General features: G+C 43.8%; 1 protein-coding gene across 2 annotated transcripts; it reads left to right on the top strand.

The window, feature by feature from the left end:
• The first annotated feature begins 13,915 nt into the window (after positions 1-13,915).
• On the top strand, positions 13,916-19,041 carry LOC147437379 (uncharacterized). Of its 2 annotated transcripts, XR_015184852.1 has the most exons (6): positions 13,916-16,021; positions 16,875-17,027; positions 17,124-17,189; positions 17,322-17,390; positions 17,733-17,866; positions 18,614-19,041. XR_015184852.1 is itself a non-coding variant. In XM_086486925.1 (5 exons), exons 1-5 carry the CDS (start codon positions 14,960-14,962, stop codon positions 17,802-17,804), a joined length of 1,422 nt encoding a protein of 473 aa, XP_086343051.1. In that variant the 5' UTR covers positions 13,917-14,959; the 3' UTR covers positions 17,805-17,964. The 2 variants fall into 2 exon arrangements, 1 of the variants encoding a protein (XP_086343051.1); XM_086486925.1 differs by lacking the exon at positions 18,614-19,041 and having other exon boundaries at positions 13,917-16,021; positions 17,733-17,964.
• The last annotated feature ends 224 nt before the right edge of the window (positions 19,042-19,265 follow it).

The raw sequence follows: 19,265 nt of genomic DNA, 5'->3' as shown, positions 1-19,265 counted from the left end.
AAGAGCCCTCAAGGGTGATTTTAACGAACTCTGGAAGCCATCTCTCGAGTCTATGTCCGGAATCATCCAGAAGAGTGCAGAGGGATCGCTTTGAACATTACATCAAGAATTTCGAGATTCTTGATGCTGCAGCAGAAAACATTCCCCATGTCCCTTTCACCGAGGAGGAAGTGGAGCAGATAAGGCAGACATTGCTAGATGATCCAGATAAGGCAGACATTGCTAGATGAGCAAGAAAGCCAAGAAAGGGAAAGGAAAACAAAATCAGACAGGGACTTAAAAGGCAAACCTGCAGCTTTACCAGAAAGCCCTAAACCCAGCCCGCAGCCATCACCACCGCCTAGCAGCCCTCCACCAGAAGATAAAGAGGCTGAGGACAAACAAGAAGAAAACCAAGCTGAGGAGCAAGAGCAAAGGCAATAACCTGAGCCAAAGGAAGAGGCCAAGCCTGAGTCTCAACAAAAAGGACTACATGAGGCCTATTATGCATTTTTGGACCTGCTAGCTGCAAGCTATACAAGGGAAGAAGCCGCCACAGTCACATTCGACTTGGCGAGGGCAGGGCATAAGGAGCAGATGCCAGGCATTCGGCTAGTGGAGCTAAAAGAGATTGCTACCGACACGGTAGACCTGCACCCGCCCTCTAATGACTGGGACGTGGTGATGACCATGCTAGCTGGAATACGAGCACAATCTATGGCATCAGACGAAGAAATGATAACTCTAAAGGCCACCGAAGAAAAGACCAAGATGGAAAGGGATTCGCTGCAGGTACAAAGCCAAGGGCTAAAAGAGAGAGAAGCTGACCTCCAGGCCAGCTTGGCAACGGCTCTACAAAACTGCCAAGCAAAGGAAGAAGCAAATGAGGCAGGAACAAAAAGAATACAAGCAGCTGAAGGAGAGTGTCTGCAACTCAGCAAGTCATTGCAAGATGCTGAAAAAGAACGGGATAATCTGACACTCCAGCTGGCAGAAGAAACAAAAGAAGTAGAGGCCATGAGGAATGCCAAGGAAAAGGCAGAGATAGAACAAGAAGCAAGCCTGGATGAAGTCCTTGAGCTCAAGGACCAATTAAAAGTCAAAGATCAAACCATCCAGAGGCTGCGGGCATCACCTGCTAGAGTTAGAGCTACGAGCTCGACTCAAATCATTTTCGAGAGTCAAATATATGAAGAGCAAATGCAGGAACTTCAGAAGGAGCTGACTCTCGAGAAGAAGCAGAGGCTGATGATGGCTGAAGGTTCTATCGCTATGCAAACAAGAATGGAGGACAGCCAAAAAGCCCTACAAGAAGAAATGGAGAGCATAAAGATAAAGCTCGAGGAGGCGGAAAGAGTAAACGCTGAACTTAATGACCTCCTCGTGACTATGGGCGGAGAAGCCGAAGCGGAAAAGCAGACCCTCCTCAAGCAAATTGAGGAGTTGAAAGGCAAGCAACAAGCAGAAGCAGAAAGCTCAGGACCAGCTGCCAATGAGGGCATCGACCTTGACAATGTGGCAGATCCTGTGGACACACCCATGCTAAAGGAAATGTCATAATAATCAATATCTAATTCTCCTAAATGATTTTCTCATATTAAACTGATCATTTAATGTGGGGAAGGCCAGGGGAGAAAAAGCTAGAATATTGGTTAAGCTAGCAGACCGGCCACAGTAGGGATCCAAAGGAGGGAAAATAGGGATCCAAAGGGGGGGCCATGTGCAACAATGGGCTAAAAAGACCCTAAGGTTCAGCCCATTTAGACTTCCAAAATGCTAAGGTTCCAAAATTCAAAGGTTGTGTCCAAAGGTCAACCCTAGGGAAAATTGGATGCTTTGTGTGTGCCCTAAAAGTCTTTGCACATCCCTACATGGGAGGGGGCGAGCCCTAAAGGTAGGGGATGAGAGAGAAAGCCACACACACACACACAGGCTCCCTTTACACAAAGGGAATGAGGGACACATGTCAGCTCCCTAGGCCAGATGCCCACAAGGTGTGCCCAATTTCTATTGGATGACCCTTGAAGTGGACCAATGAAAATTAAGCTAGAGTAAATCTAGTTTACTTAATTTTAAAACATTTAATAAAAGAAACCAATGAGAATTAAGTCTCCTAGAAGACTATTGGGCAGTCTCCCAAGGGGTCCAATGAGCATTCAGGAGCCCCATGGCTTGCCTGATTCCTATTGGCCAGGAGGCAAAGGGGTCCAATGAGAGTTTAGTTTAATTATTTAATTACCTAAAGCTCTCACAAAAGGGGAAAGGGGGACACATGTCAGAAGGCTATCACTTATGCTGCCTAATTGTAATTGGCTTGACTTGGGGAGGGCCAATGAGGCTTCAGGAAGAGCATTTAGCAAGAGGGCTCGCCCAAGAGAGAGAGGGGGCTGATTTTTGCAAGGTATTATCACACACACACTCACACAAGCTCATGTGTGAAGAAAGAGAAGACTATCTCTTCCCAAGCTTTAATGGAGAACTCATCACCTACTCCAAGCTTGTGAGATAGAAGCCTACATCAACACTCTCTTGGCATGTGGATGCAAATCCAACCAAGAGCCAAGCTTCAATGCATGCTCATCTCCTCTACCAAGCTAATTACTAAGCTAAGCTCTGCTACATATGAGTGATTATGTGAGGAGATGTACATCTTTCTCATAAGATACTCTTCTTCCTCTCAATCTACTCTCATACCCTGCTAGCTCTCACCATCTTCGAAGGTGTGTGAGGTCTTGGGTCTGAGAACGGGGATAATTCAAGTTGTGTTTGTTAAGTGTTTTGCTTAGTGCATGAAGTTTCCATCTTCATTGCACTAGCTAGTCTTGAAGGAACACAAAGAATTGTATTGTACAATGTCTCTCTTGATGGGAGAAAACATAATACAAAGCCTTTTGGAGGGGGGACCGGCTCCATGAAAATCCGGTCCTCAACTGTTGTCAATAGCTTAATTTCTCTCTCTTTTGAAGGTATTGTCGATGCTATCTAACTAGGTGTTATGCTTTTTGTTGCTCTCTCCACCCAAGCACTCTTGTAATTCTCATTAGGAATCTACTCTAATGAAATGCCCACTATGTTCATGCTAATTTCCGCTACACATAAGTTATTAGGCCATTAAATGTTACAGGAAAGCATAGCAGGATCCTCTCAAGAGCCACAGGATCTAACACAAGAAGAGGAGGAAAATTTGCGTAAGGCAATAGAGGCAAAGCTCAGAGAAAGCACAAAGGCAACCTTGGAATGGGAGCAGAGGGTCTTCAAATCTATGACCATTCAGAAGATCGACGCCAGCAATCTTAGGCGCGAGTGGCTTCAACCCTCTCTCCCTTATCCATTGCTGAAATATGAGGCAGCAACAATAAACAAGCAAATAAGAGAAGAGCCAACGGAACCTCTCTACAATGCAGACACCTCGAGGCCAGAAGGAGTAAAGCTCATAGTGGATTCTCAGCCAAAGTGGAGGAAGGCTTGGCTTACCAAGTACCCACAATACCTAATACACTTGGTAGAGACACCTAAAAACATCAGAGACAACCTCAGCTTCTGTCCTCTACCAAGGGTTAGGACGTGGAAGGCACAAGAAATCTTGCAAAGAAGCCAACCCACTTGGCTGAACTACCCAAAGCTGCCAGGCGTAAAGGCAGGTGAGAGAATAAGTGTACAATACATGGTGAAAACCCTAACGGGCGCCATAAAGTTGTTCACTGGCTCACCTGACCTTACATGCATTATGATGAGAAAAATCTGCAGAACCATCCTAGCAGTGTTCGAGACCTTCAAGCCAGGCCAGGTGACCGACATCATATTCTTCTTCCAGGATACATACAAATGTGCTTATGATCTGTCAGGTCAGCCTTCCAAGGAGGTGATACACGCGTTGTATCAAAGAATTATGTTTCTACCATCCTATCACCTCCAGGCTTTTGAAGAAGCATTCTACACGGGATTCTTCACCATGCATACAGATATCTTTGGCCCAACAATGCTGAATCTACATGCAAGGTACGAATCACTGCTAAAGATGTGGGAGACCATAAGATGAAGCACTGGATCAAGGCCATGTCGGGGACGACATGAACGAGGAGGGGGGGGATGTTAGAAGCTGGACACACCCCACGGCATCTAACTACTCGGAGGACTATTATTTTTGTAATTATTCATTCATTGAGGAAAACCCGATTTTTCACCTTGTAAATATTGGGACTCACAGAAGTTTCCAGATTGTATTCCAGTTTTGATAGTTAGATTGAATAGATGGTTGATTTTGGAACTTTAGGGTTTGAGAAGTTGTAAGGTATATATACCACTTTTTGACCTTAACGAGAAAACCTTTTGTCATTTTTAAAGAAGGAAGTTTGAAGTCTGTGAGTGAGCGTACTGTGTACGAGAGAGAGAGAGAGAGAGAGAGAGAGAGAGAGAGAGAGAGAGAGTGCGAGCTTCGTCTTGACGCTACGTGTGCTACGGTGGTCGGAATCGAGTGCAGAGAAGTGCAGCGTGTTGCCCCCGACTAAGAGCTACGCGCCGATACCAACATTGCGTGCGTACGGTCCGGCTTTGGGAGCTCCTTCTACGAGCTTCATCGGTTGTTTGGGTGACCATACGTTATCCGATTTCGCATTGCAGCATATCCACGCGTTCACATTGAGTAGAACTACACATTAGGCACTTCAGATTTTGGAACCGAAGACCTGCAGATTTCGGCCAGACATCCTATGTGTTTCTGCACCGGGTGTTTTGGGTCGTGATTTTGGTTCATAGACCTTAGGGAGAGTGGCCTATAGGTATTAGTAGGGTCTCCTTCAAGTTCTATGGTGTTTCGAAAATGCTTGATGGGTGTTCGGCTCTAGCAAGCGTTGTAGGAAGTTTCCTCTTTTGCACTCTTGAAGGCTGTGACTTAGACAATTGGTAGAGACCTCTGTAGGAATTAGTTAGGAGTCAGTCGAGTGTAGGTTGACACCTTATGCTTGCTTCCACGCGCTTGCGGGTCGAGCTTCGTCCTTAGCTGACATTACTTGTTAGGTGAGTTCTCGTTGTGCTCACGTCCGTCGCGGCGTACCCGTCCAACATAAGCATGCTATTTTTAATATGTATGTGGATATGTGGAAGATTGATAGGACTAATGCGCAGACATGCTTGTCGCAGCTTAGGCTCTCAAGCGCCAAATGGATTAGTCATCCATTCTGGAATGATGTCGTAGGGTAAGATAGGGATCCTCTACCCGCTAGGAAAAATGACTAATGACTATGCTTTATCATCCCTACCTCATAGCCGAGGACGACTATGATTTCAAGAGAGAGGTAATGTCATAATAGCTAATATCTAATTCTCCTAAATGATTTTCTCATGTTAAACTTATCATTTAATATGAGAAAGTGCTAGGGGAGAAAAAGCTAGATTATTGGTAAGGCTAGCAGACTGGTCACAATATGGACCCAAAGGAGAAAAAATAGGGATCCAAAGGGGGACCATCTCCAGAAGAGCAATGTGCAAGCAATGGGCTTCAAAGACCTAAGGTTCAGCCCATTAAGCCTTCCAAAATGCTAAGGTTCAAATTTCAAAGGGTAGTCCAAATGATCAAGCTTAAGGAAATTGGATGCTTTGTAAGTGTACACAAAGTCTTCCTAGATCCCTACATGGGAAGGGGAGAGCCCTAAAGATAGGAGAAGAGAGAGAAAGAGGTGAGCTGACACACACACACACACACGCACTCAAAGGCTCCCCTTTACACAAAGGGCATAGTGAACACATGTCAAGTTCCTAGCCCAGTTGCCCCCAAAGAGTATTCAAATCCTATTGGATGACCATAGAGGTGGACCAATGAGAATTATGCTAGAGTAAATTTAGTCAATTTAATTTATAAACACTTTATAAAAAGAACCAATGAAAATTAAGTCTCCTGAATGATTATTGGACAGCCTGCCAAGGGGTCCAATATGAATTAAGCAGCCCAATGGCTTGCTTAATTCCTATTGGCCAGAAGGGGAAAAGGTCCAATGGGGATTTAATAGAATCAATTTAATTAATTAAGCTCTCACTAAAAGGGAAAGAGGGACACATGTCACAAGGCTCTTCATTTGACCACTTAATCCCTATTGGCTAAGCTTGGAGATGTCCAATGGGAAGCTAGCAAGAGGAATCAACAAGAGGGGTCGACCAACATGAGAGAGGGGGTTGATTATTATTCCACACACACTCACACTAGCTCATGTGTGAAGGAAGGAAATTCTATCTCCTTCTCAAGCTTTAATGGAAAGCTCTTCATCTACTCCAAGCTTGTGAGAAGGGAGGCCTACATCAACAAACTCTTGCCTTGTGATGCAAATCCAACCAAGAGACAAGCTTCAATGCATGCTCATCTCCTCTACCATGCTAATTACTAAGCTATGCTAAGCTTTTATGAGTGATTATGTGAGGAGACATACTTCTTTCTCGTAAGAATACTCCTTCTTCCTCTCAATCTACTCTCATAACTGCTAGCTCTCACCATCTTCGAAGGTGTGTGAGATCTTGGGTCTGAGACCAACGAGGAATTGATGTTGTGTTTTAAAGTGTTTGCTTAGTGCTTGAAGCTTCCATCTTCATTTCACTAGCTAGTTATTGAAGGAACACAAAGAATTGTATTGTAAAATGTCTCCCTTGATGGGGAAAACATATAATACAAAGCCTTTTGGGGGGGGGGACCGACTCCATGTAAATTCGGTCCTCAACTGTTGTCAATAGCTTAATTTTTCTCTCTTTTGAAGTATTGTTCATGCCTATCTAACTAGGTGTTATGCTTTTTGTTGCTCTCTCCATCCAAGCACGCTTGCTATGCTCATTAGGAATCTATTCTAATGAAATGCTTACTATGTTTATGCTATTTTCCGCTACACACAAGTTACTAGGCCATTAAATGTTACATTTGATCTTGTTAGTTGTTGTAGCTTCTCAGCTCTTGTTAGCGACTCTAAAAATGCCGCTTGTAGGTAGATGGTGTTGCCCTTTGTGTGTTGCAGTTGCTTCGACTATCAGACTTGTTGAGTTGGTCTGCTCTCAAATAAAGCTTACGGGTGATCTTGAGTCCGCTACTATACACACAAGGTCGAGTCTGTTCTTGTTGTTGATGACCTTTTTGAAGGAGTACGAGCGGAAGTGCGACGTCAGAGAGAGTGCGAGAAGAAGAGCATGACGATATGGTGAACTCGCTCTACTGTAATGTGTAGAGCATAGTGAGTTCTTATTAGGTTTTTACAAAAGAATATGTGTACATACCTAGCGGCCCGCCCACTTACCTGGGCGACCACATTGGGCTTTATACCCCAACAACCTCCCACTTAAAGTCCAATGTGGTACTTTAAGTGTGAGAGAAGCTACTATACAAGCTAATATACAAGAGATGTAGAGAAGTGATGTACTACCCTACACCTATGTGCTTGCGAAAATGCGCAAAGCTCTCTGAGGGAAGTTTTTTTGTAAGTAGATCAGCAGGATTTTCTGTGGTGTGAACTTTGACAAGCTGAAGTTGCTTATCCTCGAGCATTTCCCTGATGAAATGATACTTCACATCCACATGCTTTGTCTTTGAGTGATAAACTGGATTGCGAGCCAATTGTATAGCACTTTGACTATCACAATATAACACAGGCATCTCTTCTTTGATTCCCAAATCTGTTACTAGTCGAATAAGCCAAATTGATTCTTTGCATGCCTCTGATGCTGCAACATATTTAGCCTCTGTAGTAGACTGAGTAACACAATCTTGTAATCTAGAACGCCATGATAATGCTCCACCAGCCAATGTAAAGACATACCCTGACGTAGACCTTCGGTTGTCTAAGTCACCTGCATAATCTGAGTCTGTAAAACCCTTTACACTTAGCTCCTGACTCCCATAGCATATACGCATACTCTTTGTAGCTTTCAGGTATCTCAATATTCCTTTCACTGCCTCCCAATGTTTCTTGCCTGGGTTTGACATGTATCAACTTACTACTCCCACTGCAAATGCAATGTCTGGGCGAGTAGCAATCATTGCATACATCAAACTACCCACCGCAGACGCATATGGAATCTTATCCATTTCAGCCTGTTCTTCCTCAGACACAGGACAATCTTGTTTGCTAAGTTTCACATATGGTGGCAATGGAACACTCAATGCCTTTCCCTTCTCCATATTGAAACGTTGCAAAACCTTGTCAATATACTCTGTTTGAGATAACCAAATCAACTTCCTTGATCTGTCTCTCTCAATGCGCATACCAAGTATATGACTTGCCTCACCCATGTCTTTCATGTCAAACGATTTTGCCATCTTTGACTTCAAAGCTGAAATTTCTTCCAAGTGCTTGCCAGCAATCAACATGTCATCCACATACAAAATAAGGATCAGCCAACTGCCATCCTTAGCCTTCTTTGTATATAGACAGTGATCGAACTCACTACGTTTGTAGCCTTGAGAAAGCATAAACTTGTGGAATTTATGGTACCATGCCCTCGGTGATTGTTTAAGCCATAAAGACTCTTTAACAACTGGCATACCCAATCTTCCTTGCCTTTCTCAACAAACCCTTCTGGCTGCTGCATGTAAATTTCCACATCTAAATCACCATGCAAGAACGCTGTCTTGACATCCATTTGGTGCAACACCAAATCTAATATGGCAACCAATGCAAGAAAGCATCTCAATGTAGTCATCTTGACCACCGGAGAGAAGACTTCATCAAAGTCAATGCCTTGTTCTTGCTTAAAGCCCTTGGCAACAAGCCTTGCTTTGTACTTTGGCTGACTATCATGAGCGGTGATCTTATACCTGTAAACCCATTTACAAGGTAGAGCCTTTTTGCCCCGTGGTAATTTAACTAGCTTCCATGTCTGGTTTTTATGCAGAGCTGTCATCTCTGACTGCATGGCCAATTGCCAATTCCCGGAGTCCTTCATTTGCATTGCTTCCTTGTAACATGAAGGCTCATTGCAATCAGTCAACATGACATAGTTCATAGATGGAACAAACCTATTAAGAGGTCGCGTGACACGTCAAGATCTACGCACAATAGGTGGCTCAGGCTCAGCCACAACCTGTGGTTCCAATCTATCCTATCCTTGCTCCTCTTGAGCCCTGACATTTTGTCTTGCACGTGCAGGTCCATCTTCTTGGAAGACAACTCTTCTAATCTCCTCAACCCTCTCTGGTTTAGAATGATATTTGGATTCATTAAAGTGAACATCATTGCTGCGGACAACCTTTCTGGATTCGGGATCCCAAAGTCTGTACCCCATCTCACCAGAATTACCATAGCCTAGAAAGATGCACTTTCTACTCTTTCGCTCAAGTTTGTTCCTAAATTCCTTTGGAACGTGAGTATATGCCTCACAACCAAAGACTCTGAGATGCTTGTATGAGGGCACCTTGCCTGACCATACAATCTCTGGCACTGAATCCTTCTGCAAAACCTTGCTAGGAGATCTATTTACAAGATGAACAGCTGTTGATACAGCTTCAGCCCAAAACCCATTTGGCAGCTGTGCATTAGACAACATACTTCTGACCTTCTCTTGTATGGTCCTATTCATCCTCTCAGCAACACCATTTTGAGGAGGATTGTAAGGAGCAGTAAGTTCATGTTTTATACCTTTTGACTCACAAAAGTCCTGAAAGGCCTTTGAAACATACTCTCCACCATTGTCAGTGCGTAAGCATTTAAGCTTCTTGCCACTCTGATTCTCCACAAGTGTCACAAACGTTTTGAAAACACTAAACGCTTCATCCTTGTGCTTGAGAAAGTAAACCCATACTTTCCTCGAGTAATCATCTATAAATGTCATAAAGTAAGAAGCTCCCCCTAGAGATAGGTTAGGCATAGGTCCACACAAATCACTATGAACAAGTGCCAACTGTGTATCTCTTCTACTGCTTCTATGCTTATGTGGCTGCTGTGTTTGCTTACCATACATACAATGTTCACAGAATTCAAAATCATTAAATGAAAAGCCAGGCAAATAACTAGAACGAGACAAGATTTCCATTCCCTTCTTGGACATATGTCCTAACCGGCTATGCCACAAAGAAACGTTCGGCTGCTCGGTTACATTGATTACATTTTTAGAGACATTTGATACATAAATAATGTAAAGTCCTCCAGACTTTACTCCATGTGCTACTGTCATAGAACCCTTGGATATATTCCACATGTTTTGTCCAAAAGTGGTGACGTAGCCAGCATCATCAAGTAAACCTGTGCTGATCAAGCTCTTTGTAATTGCGGGAACATGTCTCACATTCTTCAGCGTGAAAGAAGAGCCATTCTGAAACTTCAATTGAACATCTCCAACACCTAAGATCTCACATGTCTACCCATTGCCTAGCCGAACATGATCTTTAGTGGTCACATAAGAGGTAAACCACTCCTTGTTTGGAGACACATGAAGTGGTGCCACTGAGTCTATAATCCAGTCACTCAGTGCATTTCCATCAGATGCTGTAAGAAGAGCTGAGTCCATTGTATTCTTCAAGAAGTAGATGTCTCCTGACACTAGACTGTCATCCTCTGCAACAGTGTTTGTCACATTTATTTCTTGAATCCTCTACACCTGCTATGTTCAAACCATCTGGAGGTACAGACTTACTCAAAGCTGTGCGAAAAGTGTCCCAACTTTTCGGCAATGTGATCAACAGGAACATAGCTCTAACAGGTTCATCAAACTTGACACCTTGAGCTGACAACTGACTATAGATTGTGTTGAATTCATTCAAATGATTGGACATAGGTGTCCCTTCTTTCATCTTCAAGTCAACAAGCTTCTTAAGCCAGTATACCCCTGTAAACTGACCTCTGAACCTCTGAACCAATATCAACCTGTCAAATGAACCAAGAAAGCTTCAGATTCTGCATAAATTTCGGCAGAGTCTCCTTTGTAAAATGGCTATGGTGTACTCAAAAACAGACCAAAAAACAGCTCAAAAAACACTGTCTCTCTGACACTGTAAGCTGCGGGTAAACCTGTCCTGCACCTGTACTGTCTCTCACTGTCCTGTCACTGTCCTATAAGCATAGACTGCGACAATGCCTCAACGGCAGTAAAGCAAAGATGCAATCCCAACTGTCTAACTCACAGTCAATACATCCTAGCTGCCTATCTAAGGGTGCTCGAGGGATCGCTCCAAGACCTGTATCACCGAAAGGATCTCAACATTCGAGAATCCCCCAGCTCAATAAAACCTCACTCGACCCTCAACAAAGGCTACAGTAAATCTGACAGTACATAGACTTCCCACAAAGTCATATATCCACAAATTTCCCACTATATGTTGTAACCGTTGCGACGGTTGTTTGCTGCGTGACTCACAGCCAGCAAACCCTCAACAGACATACATCATCTCTGACAATACATCCCATGTGGAAGTACCTGCAATGTCAGGATGAAATCTAGAATATCAAGCAGCAAACACAAGCTACCTGATGAACTAGTGGATGTTGCCTACGGTCTGTGTGTAGATGCGCCAGTGTTGTATGTGACACGCCTCCAAGAACTGTGAGCCGTCCTTCGATGTGTAGACAGCCACAAATCAACACTTTGGGAGTGTCGATATCCTCAACACCTGCAGTCGTAGGCCGAAAACCCCAAATTTGCAGAGTCGGATCTGCACCCGCCGAGACCACGTAGTCGAAAATGGCCTGCGCAGACCTTTGTCGAAGCCGAACGGTGACCGAGATGACCTCAGAATGAAATTCTGAGCACACCAAGCCCTTCGAGCTTGCCCACGAGATTTGGGGCCGTGTCTTCGCCTGTCGAATTTCACTCCAATCTGAGCTGGTGACTCTAGCCTCCTGCAGTGCTGCCTCGAGCCTCGATCTGAGCTCTGATACCAGTTGAAGGAGCGGAAGTGCGACGCGAGAGAGAGTGCGAGAAGAAGAGCACGACGATATGGTGAACTCGCTCTACTGTAATGTGTAGAGCATAGTGAGTTCTTATTAGTTTTTTACAAAAGAATATGTGTACATACTTGGCGGCCCGCCCACTTACCTGGGCGACCACATTGGGCTTTATACCCCAACACTTTTTGGTGCTTTTCTATCAATCATGATGGAGGTCGAGCCTTCGGGCTCCCTCTACCTTGTGCGCTTTTCCCAATTGATAACTCTATTATGCTTGAGGTTGAACACTTAAAATGAGTGTATACAATGCCTCGTATATAGGCATACAATAGATTACCTCATGGGTGACTTCATCAACAGATAATACATCATCCATTGTGTCATTAGTCCTAGGTGGAAAGTGGCTACATGCTACCACATGGGATACACATGGCCAATGCCATGTAGGCATCTTAGTTAGAAAAGACTCACACTAAGAAGCATAAGTGTAGGCCAAAGCCCATAAATCCCAACTCTCTCTCTCTCTCTCTCTCTCTATGTGGTGTTGTTCACATGGCTACGAGGCTGTGAACTTATGCTCAACCAAACTACCAAAAACTTTTGTGTTCATGTGAAGGCCCAACCAATTGCGAAAATTCCTATTTTTAATACAATAGCACTTAATAATCATCCTATGACCCTGAAAAAGTGCACGATCTGCTTGGCGTCTTCCCTTTTGGAGGCTTGGAGAAGTCAACATAGCAATTTTCTCTTTTGCGGTTGCGTGCCCACCCCCTCCCCTTGGAGCAGGGCTGCAAAACTGGTTGCCAACCAGCTGCGAGCATTTTCATTGCAACCCTTCATGGGAGCAAGAAAAGTTTGCAATTGGTCGGCAATGGGTTCGCAATTGGTTGCGAACGCGACCTTTATGTGACAACCCCCTCCCAAAAAAAAAAAAACAACACACACACACACACCAAAAGAAAAAAAAAACGGCCTAAGGAAGGCCCTCTCTTGTTGCGCACTAGACGAAAAGGGTTTGAACCCACCTAGGGTAGAGGAGCCAATACGTGGTTGGGCCCCAATGAATAGACACGTTACCCCCCAATAAGCACCTAGACATGAACGAGTTGTTGGTCTACAAGAGCTGACATGCTGCTTGTTGATCCGTCAAACGAGGGTTCAACCTTGGAGCACCACCGTCTTTGGTTTGGTGACGCTACGTCTCTAATGCTTAAGCGTCCTCAATTTGCCTCGAAAATTGTGCTAATCCGTCGTGCGAAGTGTGTGCAGGTCCGCTCGAGAAGTTCCCATTTCCGTAGAAAACCTCTTCTCATCGGGCATCTTTTGCGCCTCTCAACGCCCAAATCCGTGCATAAACAGATGCGCAGTGGCCTCCTCAATCTCGCCGTCTCTATATGGGCTCCTCTACCCTAGATGATAGGCCAAGATATTTACAAGGGAAAATTACCAAAATACCCCTCTAATTTGTGGAAATTCCCAAAATACCCTTGTATCTATTTGGTTGGATTGTTCTAGATTTTTTAATCTTTATTCCTTTTTTATAATTGAGATCCGGTTTTGCATGCTTAACATGTAATTTCCCACAAATTACCTCGCAAAAAAAGGCAATTATGTCTAAAGATAATGAAGCAATTCATCTCCAGAGCCTACATAATCGACTCAAGTTCTGGATTTAGCATCTTATATTGATAAACAATGAGTCTTTTTATGAAAAGCTACAATTTTTTTAATCCTTGGAGAAATTTAATTTCACAATCGGGGGTATTTTGGGAATTTTGGAAAATTTGAAGGGTATTTTGGGAATTTTTGACAAAATATTGGGGGTGTTTTGGGAATTTTTGAAATTTGAGGGGTATTTTGGTAATTTTCCCTATTTACAATGGAGATACTATAACTAGAGATCATATCTTTGTGCAAGGATCAAATCCTTAACAAAAAAGCGGCCCAAACAAATGGTCATTGTCCATTGTCCTCTGCGGGCCGAAGGCTGAACTTTGAAGCACTGCCCTTTTGGGCGCGTGCGACCAGTGACCAGCCCGGAAAAGGTGAGGTCACCATATCCGCTCTTTACACTGCAGAAGCGACCAGGGCCCCAAAAACCTCATTTTTGTGTTGGGAGTTGGATCTCTTCTGTCTCGTGCGGTAATTGGGTGGGCGTGGTACTGCACTTGATTGCGCTCTGTTTCAAGCAATCATCCTTACCCAAAATAGGAATCTGTGCATTCACAGCTTCCTTCATAGATCTCGAAACAGCGCAGAGAAAGCTAGAGTCGATGAAAGCTCTCTTCTGAGCTCTCTCAACGCCTCCCGTGCTCGACAGAAGAGGGCTTGCCCGTTACTCTTTACTCTTCCAGCACATTCTCTTTCTGGGCACTTAACTCTCTCTCTCTCTCTCTCTCTCTCATCTCGTCTGTGTGTGCATCTCCCCTCACTTCAGAGTCTGTAGCCTTGGTTCCCGGCTTTGCCTTCTGTCATTTCGTCCCTCACATCACCGCAGAAGTACCGCAGGCCTCGGCGCAAGCTTACAAGAAACGAGGGTTTTATAAGTTATCTAAGGTACTTTGCCTACCTGTACCTAGTTGTTTTGTGAGTCAAGTCTCTCAATTGCCAATTTGCCCCCACACAGCAAGCTCTTTTTGCTGCGACGAGACAGCATGTAGAGGCTTTGCGCCTCGCGACACTCACACCAACATTTTGTCGTTATTCGCAAGCAGAGAGAGAGAGAGAGAGAGAGAGAGAGAGAGAGACATCAGGGGCTCAGACCTGTGCCCTTCAAGCCAAGCTGTACGGAAACATCAGAGGGTTACACTCTTTTTTGGGCTATTAGAGAGAGAGAGAGAGAGAGAGAGAGAGAGATCAGAGAGAAGGAGAAGAAGAAGAAGAAGAAGAAGAGAGAGAGAGAGAGAGAGAGAGAGAGCGAGACCCTAGAGGCATATTTTGCTGCAGCTGTTTGTTTCAAACCACGTTACAACTTCTAAGTGCAGACAAGCCCCCTTTGTTCCTTGGAAGCTTCATATAAATATGCTGGTGTCTGCTCATTCTCACAAGAAGAGGGAGCCCTTTTCCCGCCCATTCGGGTCCTACCCTACGTGAAATGGTTCTCTTGCTCTCTGATTAGAACTGGACTTATGGACAACTCCAGAGATTTTCAAGACAGCCTCTTTGGGCCATCCGCATCAATGCTTAACCCTCACAGGGTCTCTGGCGATGCCTTCGCCTTACCCTCGGGGGGCCTGATGCGATACCATTCAGCTCCTAGCTCTACATTTGCCGCTCTCCTTGAATCAGATTTCTACTCTGCACATGATAGTTCAGAGCTCGTCCAGTTTCTTACTGATAGCGGACTTAATGACTTCTCCAGCTCTGGTGATGCGGGGCTTTCAATGAAACTGAATCACAAGCCAGTTAGTGGCATGAAGAAAGAACAACGGCCTCAGCAGGGTTACTCATGCCAGAATGACATTCTGCTCCGACATAATGGGCGGGTGGCCAGCAGTTTTCCAGAGTGTATTGGGCAAGGTCCCCTGTCTGCCATTCTTGAACATGCAGGTGAGGAGACTTGTGTAGCTCAGCCATGTCAACCGAATGTACCAGCAAGCAGCTCACTTGCAGTGACGATTGATTCTAGTAACGAGTACAAGACGAATCTTATACGACATAGCAGCCTGCCGACAGACTTCTTGTCGAGATTGGCTACAGTTGACATGAGTGAGAGGCCTGTGGGATCCCAGCAAGTGGGTTCACATATGCCATCAACGTCTCAGCAAGTGAGTTCACATATGCAAACCTCATCTCCAAGGACTACCGACAACACCGGGGGCAAAGTATATCTGGTTTCCTCCACGCTCTCACCAAGGGGGTTGCCTGTAAGAAAATGTTTCACGGATGAGGTTGGGCCTTGCAAGGAAGAGGAGTATGGTATATTGGACTCTGAGTTAAGCCAGCATTGTGGCCTTCTAAGACAAAGCAGCTCTCCTGCTGGACTCCTGTCCCAGCTAACTCTTGATGAGTTTGCAAATGGCACAGACAAAGTTCCCATGTCAACTACACAAGGTTTAGTCATTGGTGGATGGGACGAAGCTTCGATGGACTCTGCAATGCATAAGATAGCAGCGCTGGGGCAGAGAAAGAGAGGGCGGCCAGAAGTCGATGCAAGATTATTGAAGAGCTTGCCAGCAGCTGATCTTTTGGTGAGAATTTTCTTCTTTGTGTCTACATTTGTGGAGTGGTTATTCTTTTGCAGGGGATTATTTGTTGTGGGAACAGATACTAATTCTTGACATGCTGAAACAGCTTTTTGTTAACCCTAGCTATTATGACACTCTGTACGCATTGTCGATTTGGAATTGGGGCGAGCAAGTGTGCATTCATCTATGCATATGCGGTGACTGGAGAATAATTAATCAATCATCTTATTAGACACTTAGAAACACTGTTACTTCTACTTGTATTTCATATGCATGATTTTTCCCCACAGCATTATGCTTATGGCTGTCACGTGTTCTCGCAATCAGGCCATCTTTTTCGTGGCGGCCAACCATTGAGAACTTAGTCAAGTAATGGTTTGTATCATGGGCTATGGTGCTACAATAATTTTCTGTCCAACATGGTTGGTTCTGTGAAGCTTTCAGTTCATGTCTCCACTACAAATGTTATAAAGCATGGTCTCTTTGTAAGGGCTCAGGTGTATATCTGTTCTCCCGGAGTCTTATACATACAGATATATTAAGTTGGCCCATCTTCATGTACATGGATTGGTCATGATTGCCCTGCACTAGCCACTCAAGAAAGCATGCAGGGTGAAGACAAGTAGTATTTTGAATATTCCTCCACTGACCATCCCTTGCATATTTTGGCAAAGAGTTGATTATCCCACCTAAGGCCAGCCAGAGTTGGGCGTATCTTTCTTTCTAACACAATAAGGAAAGCTTTTGGAACACAGTGGGAGACAATTTTAAGAGACCCATTTATGTTGCAATATCAAGGCCTGTACTCAGGAGAATAATGGGCTAACCAAGTGCAATGTGTCTCTTTATACTGCAGATGGGCTCATTGGACCAAATCACAAGTTCACCTCCTAATCACTATCCACTCATGGGATCTTCAAGTGGGGACAGCATGGTGACTGATTCTATTCTTTGTAAATCTCGTGCGAAAAGGGGATGTGCTACTCATCCTCGAAGCATTGCTGAGCGGGTATATTTATTAGCAGTAATGGGTTGTGGAAGTTGTTCCTAAATCTTTAATAATGTGACATTCTCTCTCTCTCTCTCTCTCTCTCTCTCTCTGCAGGTTAGAAGGACTAAGATTAGTGAACGGATCAAAAAGCTACAAGACCTTGTACCAAACCTGGACAAGGCAAGTGTAATTGAATAACATGGTTACATTTTCTGTGACATTGTGTATCTCTTTATTCAATTTGCTAACTTCTTACAAGTCCATCTGTTCCTTCAATTAAATGAAATGCAGTTGCTTTTTCTTTTTTTGTAGCAAGCTCACACTGCTGATATGCTTGATGAGGTAGTGGAATATGTAAAGCTTCTTAAGCGGCAAGTTGAGGTCAGACCTTATCGTCATTTTCTTCTAATGGCACTGCAGGGGTTGCAAGATGCATTGCATAGTGGATTTATTACTATATGTGGAGAGCAAATGCTACACTCGCATAATTAATGTGATTGATATGGTCCTCCATGTTTGGGGAGAGCGCGCCCTTTACTTGCATATGTAGGTTGCTATTATGGTTATGAGTGGTTTTGTGTTGGGTTTCTTATCCGCAGTTCGTGGGAAGGATGTAGGAATGTCCGCACATTTTTCATATTTACCTGTGAAGTTGCTCAATGCCGACTTTGTACCTTTGGCATTTTCTAATGGATGTTAAGACATTGATTTTAAGTTTTGCAGGAGCTTTCGAAGCCAAGCTGTGAGTGTAATGGAATGTGTCAGAAAAAGGGAAACGTTTCTGTTGAAACATAGTTGAACCGCCAGCTGGTTATGGACTTCATGAAAGAAATCAGTTGCACCGGCAGTTTTGGAAGGTGATGGCCTTGTATATGGGTATGGAAGTAATGTATTAGCTATTCTTGTACAGTATGATGTATGGTAAGGCATTTATCAGAACATTTTGCAGTTAAAATGGTTGTCCTGTGGTGCATTTGAATTGCTTCTTGGAGCGATTGCTTCTTAAATGGTGCTTTGGTCTGGATAGTGGTCTGATAAGCCGATGCTCTACTAAGTATAGAACTAGTGACTTTTGAGGGCGTGCACTTTCATAGGGCATGTGCTAATATGAAGCTTATGTGAATAAGAAAGTATATTGGAGTTTGCCTTACATTTGTAAGATCCCGGCCCTATCCATGTTGAGAAGGTCAGTCAGTTAAAACCTGCAATCTTAAAGCCATGGAGTCTACTACATTTAGCACATGAAGCTTATGTGAATAAGAAAGTATATTGGAGTTTGCCTTACATTTGTAAGATCCCGGCCCTATCCATGTTGAGAAGGTCAGTCAGTTAAAACCTGCAATCTTAAATCCATGGAGTCTACTACATTATGTGGGTACCATCCTTACTATGGAATGATAAATGATGTGGAGAAGGGTCAACAGTTCGAAACTGTTGTATGAAAGTAGTACATAATATACTTTTCTCACCCATGGAATGATAAATTTTCCTCTTGGATGGGGAAACTCATGGCATGGAATGCATAGGCATTGATTGGGATTTGAAGCACAATCATTGGGTCATAGTTTTCAGTCTGGCAACATGGGGTCTTTCTCTCAATGCAGGTTTGGGTCATTCAAAATTTCGAACTACCGCTTTTGTTGACATGTTTGGAGTTTTGGTGACCTGGGTAGCTATGTCAATTGTGTGCCAGGTCTTGTCAACCCTCGCTTGTTCATCTATGCCTGTGGCGGTTTTGATGGGACAATGCCTGGTTGCAACCGTATCAATCTTTTCAAGCCAAGTTTCGCTATACTTCCACAGACTAGATACAGTCAGAAGTGAAATTTTCAGCCCCTCAAGCCAGCTTAGGAAGAAAAGATTGAGCGAACATGTAGTGTTTCATGTCTTGGGTGGGTGGAGACTCGAGAAAGAGTTTTCGCAATGGGCATAGAGATCCTGTGACTTGAAAAGGGTACATGTATATGGAACTTGCCTATGCTATTTGTAATGTAAGTACATTGATGTCTTCAATCATTTGTGCTTCCTAGTTTTATGGTGTCACAGAGTATTTTGCTTTTTCAATATTGTTTGTGCTTCTGACCATCATATAGTCTCAGAGATGGTCTTTGTGTAGTTCTGTTATCGTTTAACAGCAATGTCAATATAGCTCATCATATTCCTTTGATAATCCTGATGTGTAAAGCTTCTTTCTTGGTCAATATTTTCTTCAGTTTTGGTTGTTGCAAGGTACTTGTGATGGCAATGGGCATCTAA

The sequence above is a fragment of the Adiantum capillus-veneris genome, chromosome 17 (genome assembly GCF_014529385.1).
Source record: "Adiantum capillus-veneris isolate H3 chromosome 17, ASM1452938v2, whole genome shotgun sequence".
Taxonomy (NCBI): Eukaryota; Viridiplantae; Streptophyta; class Polypodiopsida; order Polypodiales; family Pteridaceae; genus Adiantum; species Adiantum capillus-veneris.
Note: the sequence above shows the minus strand (reverse complement) of the source record. Positions and strands in the feature narration are given on the sequence as shown.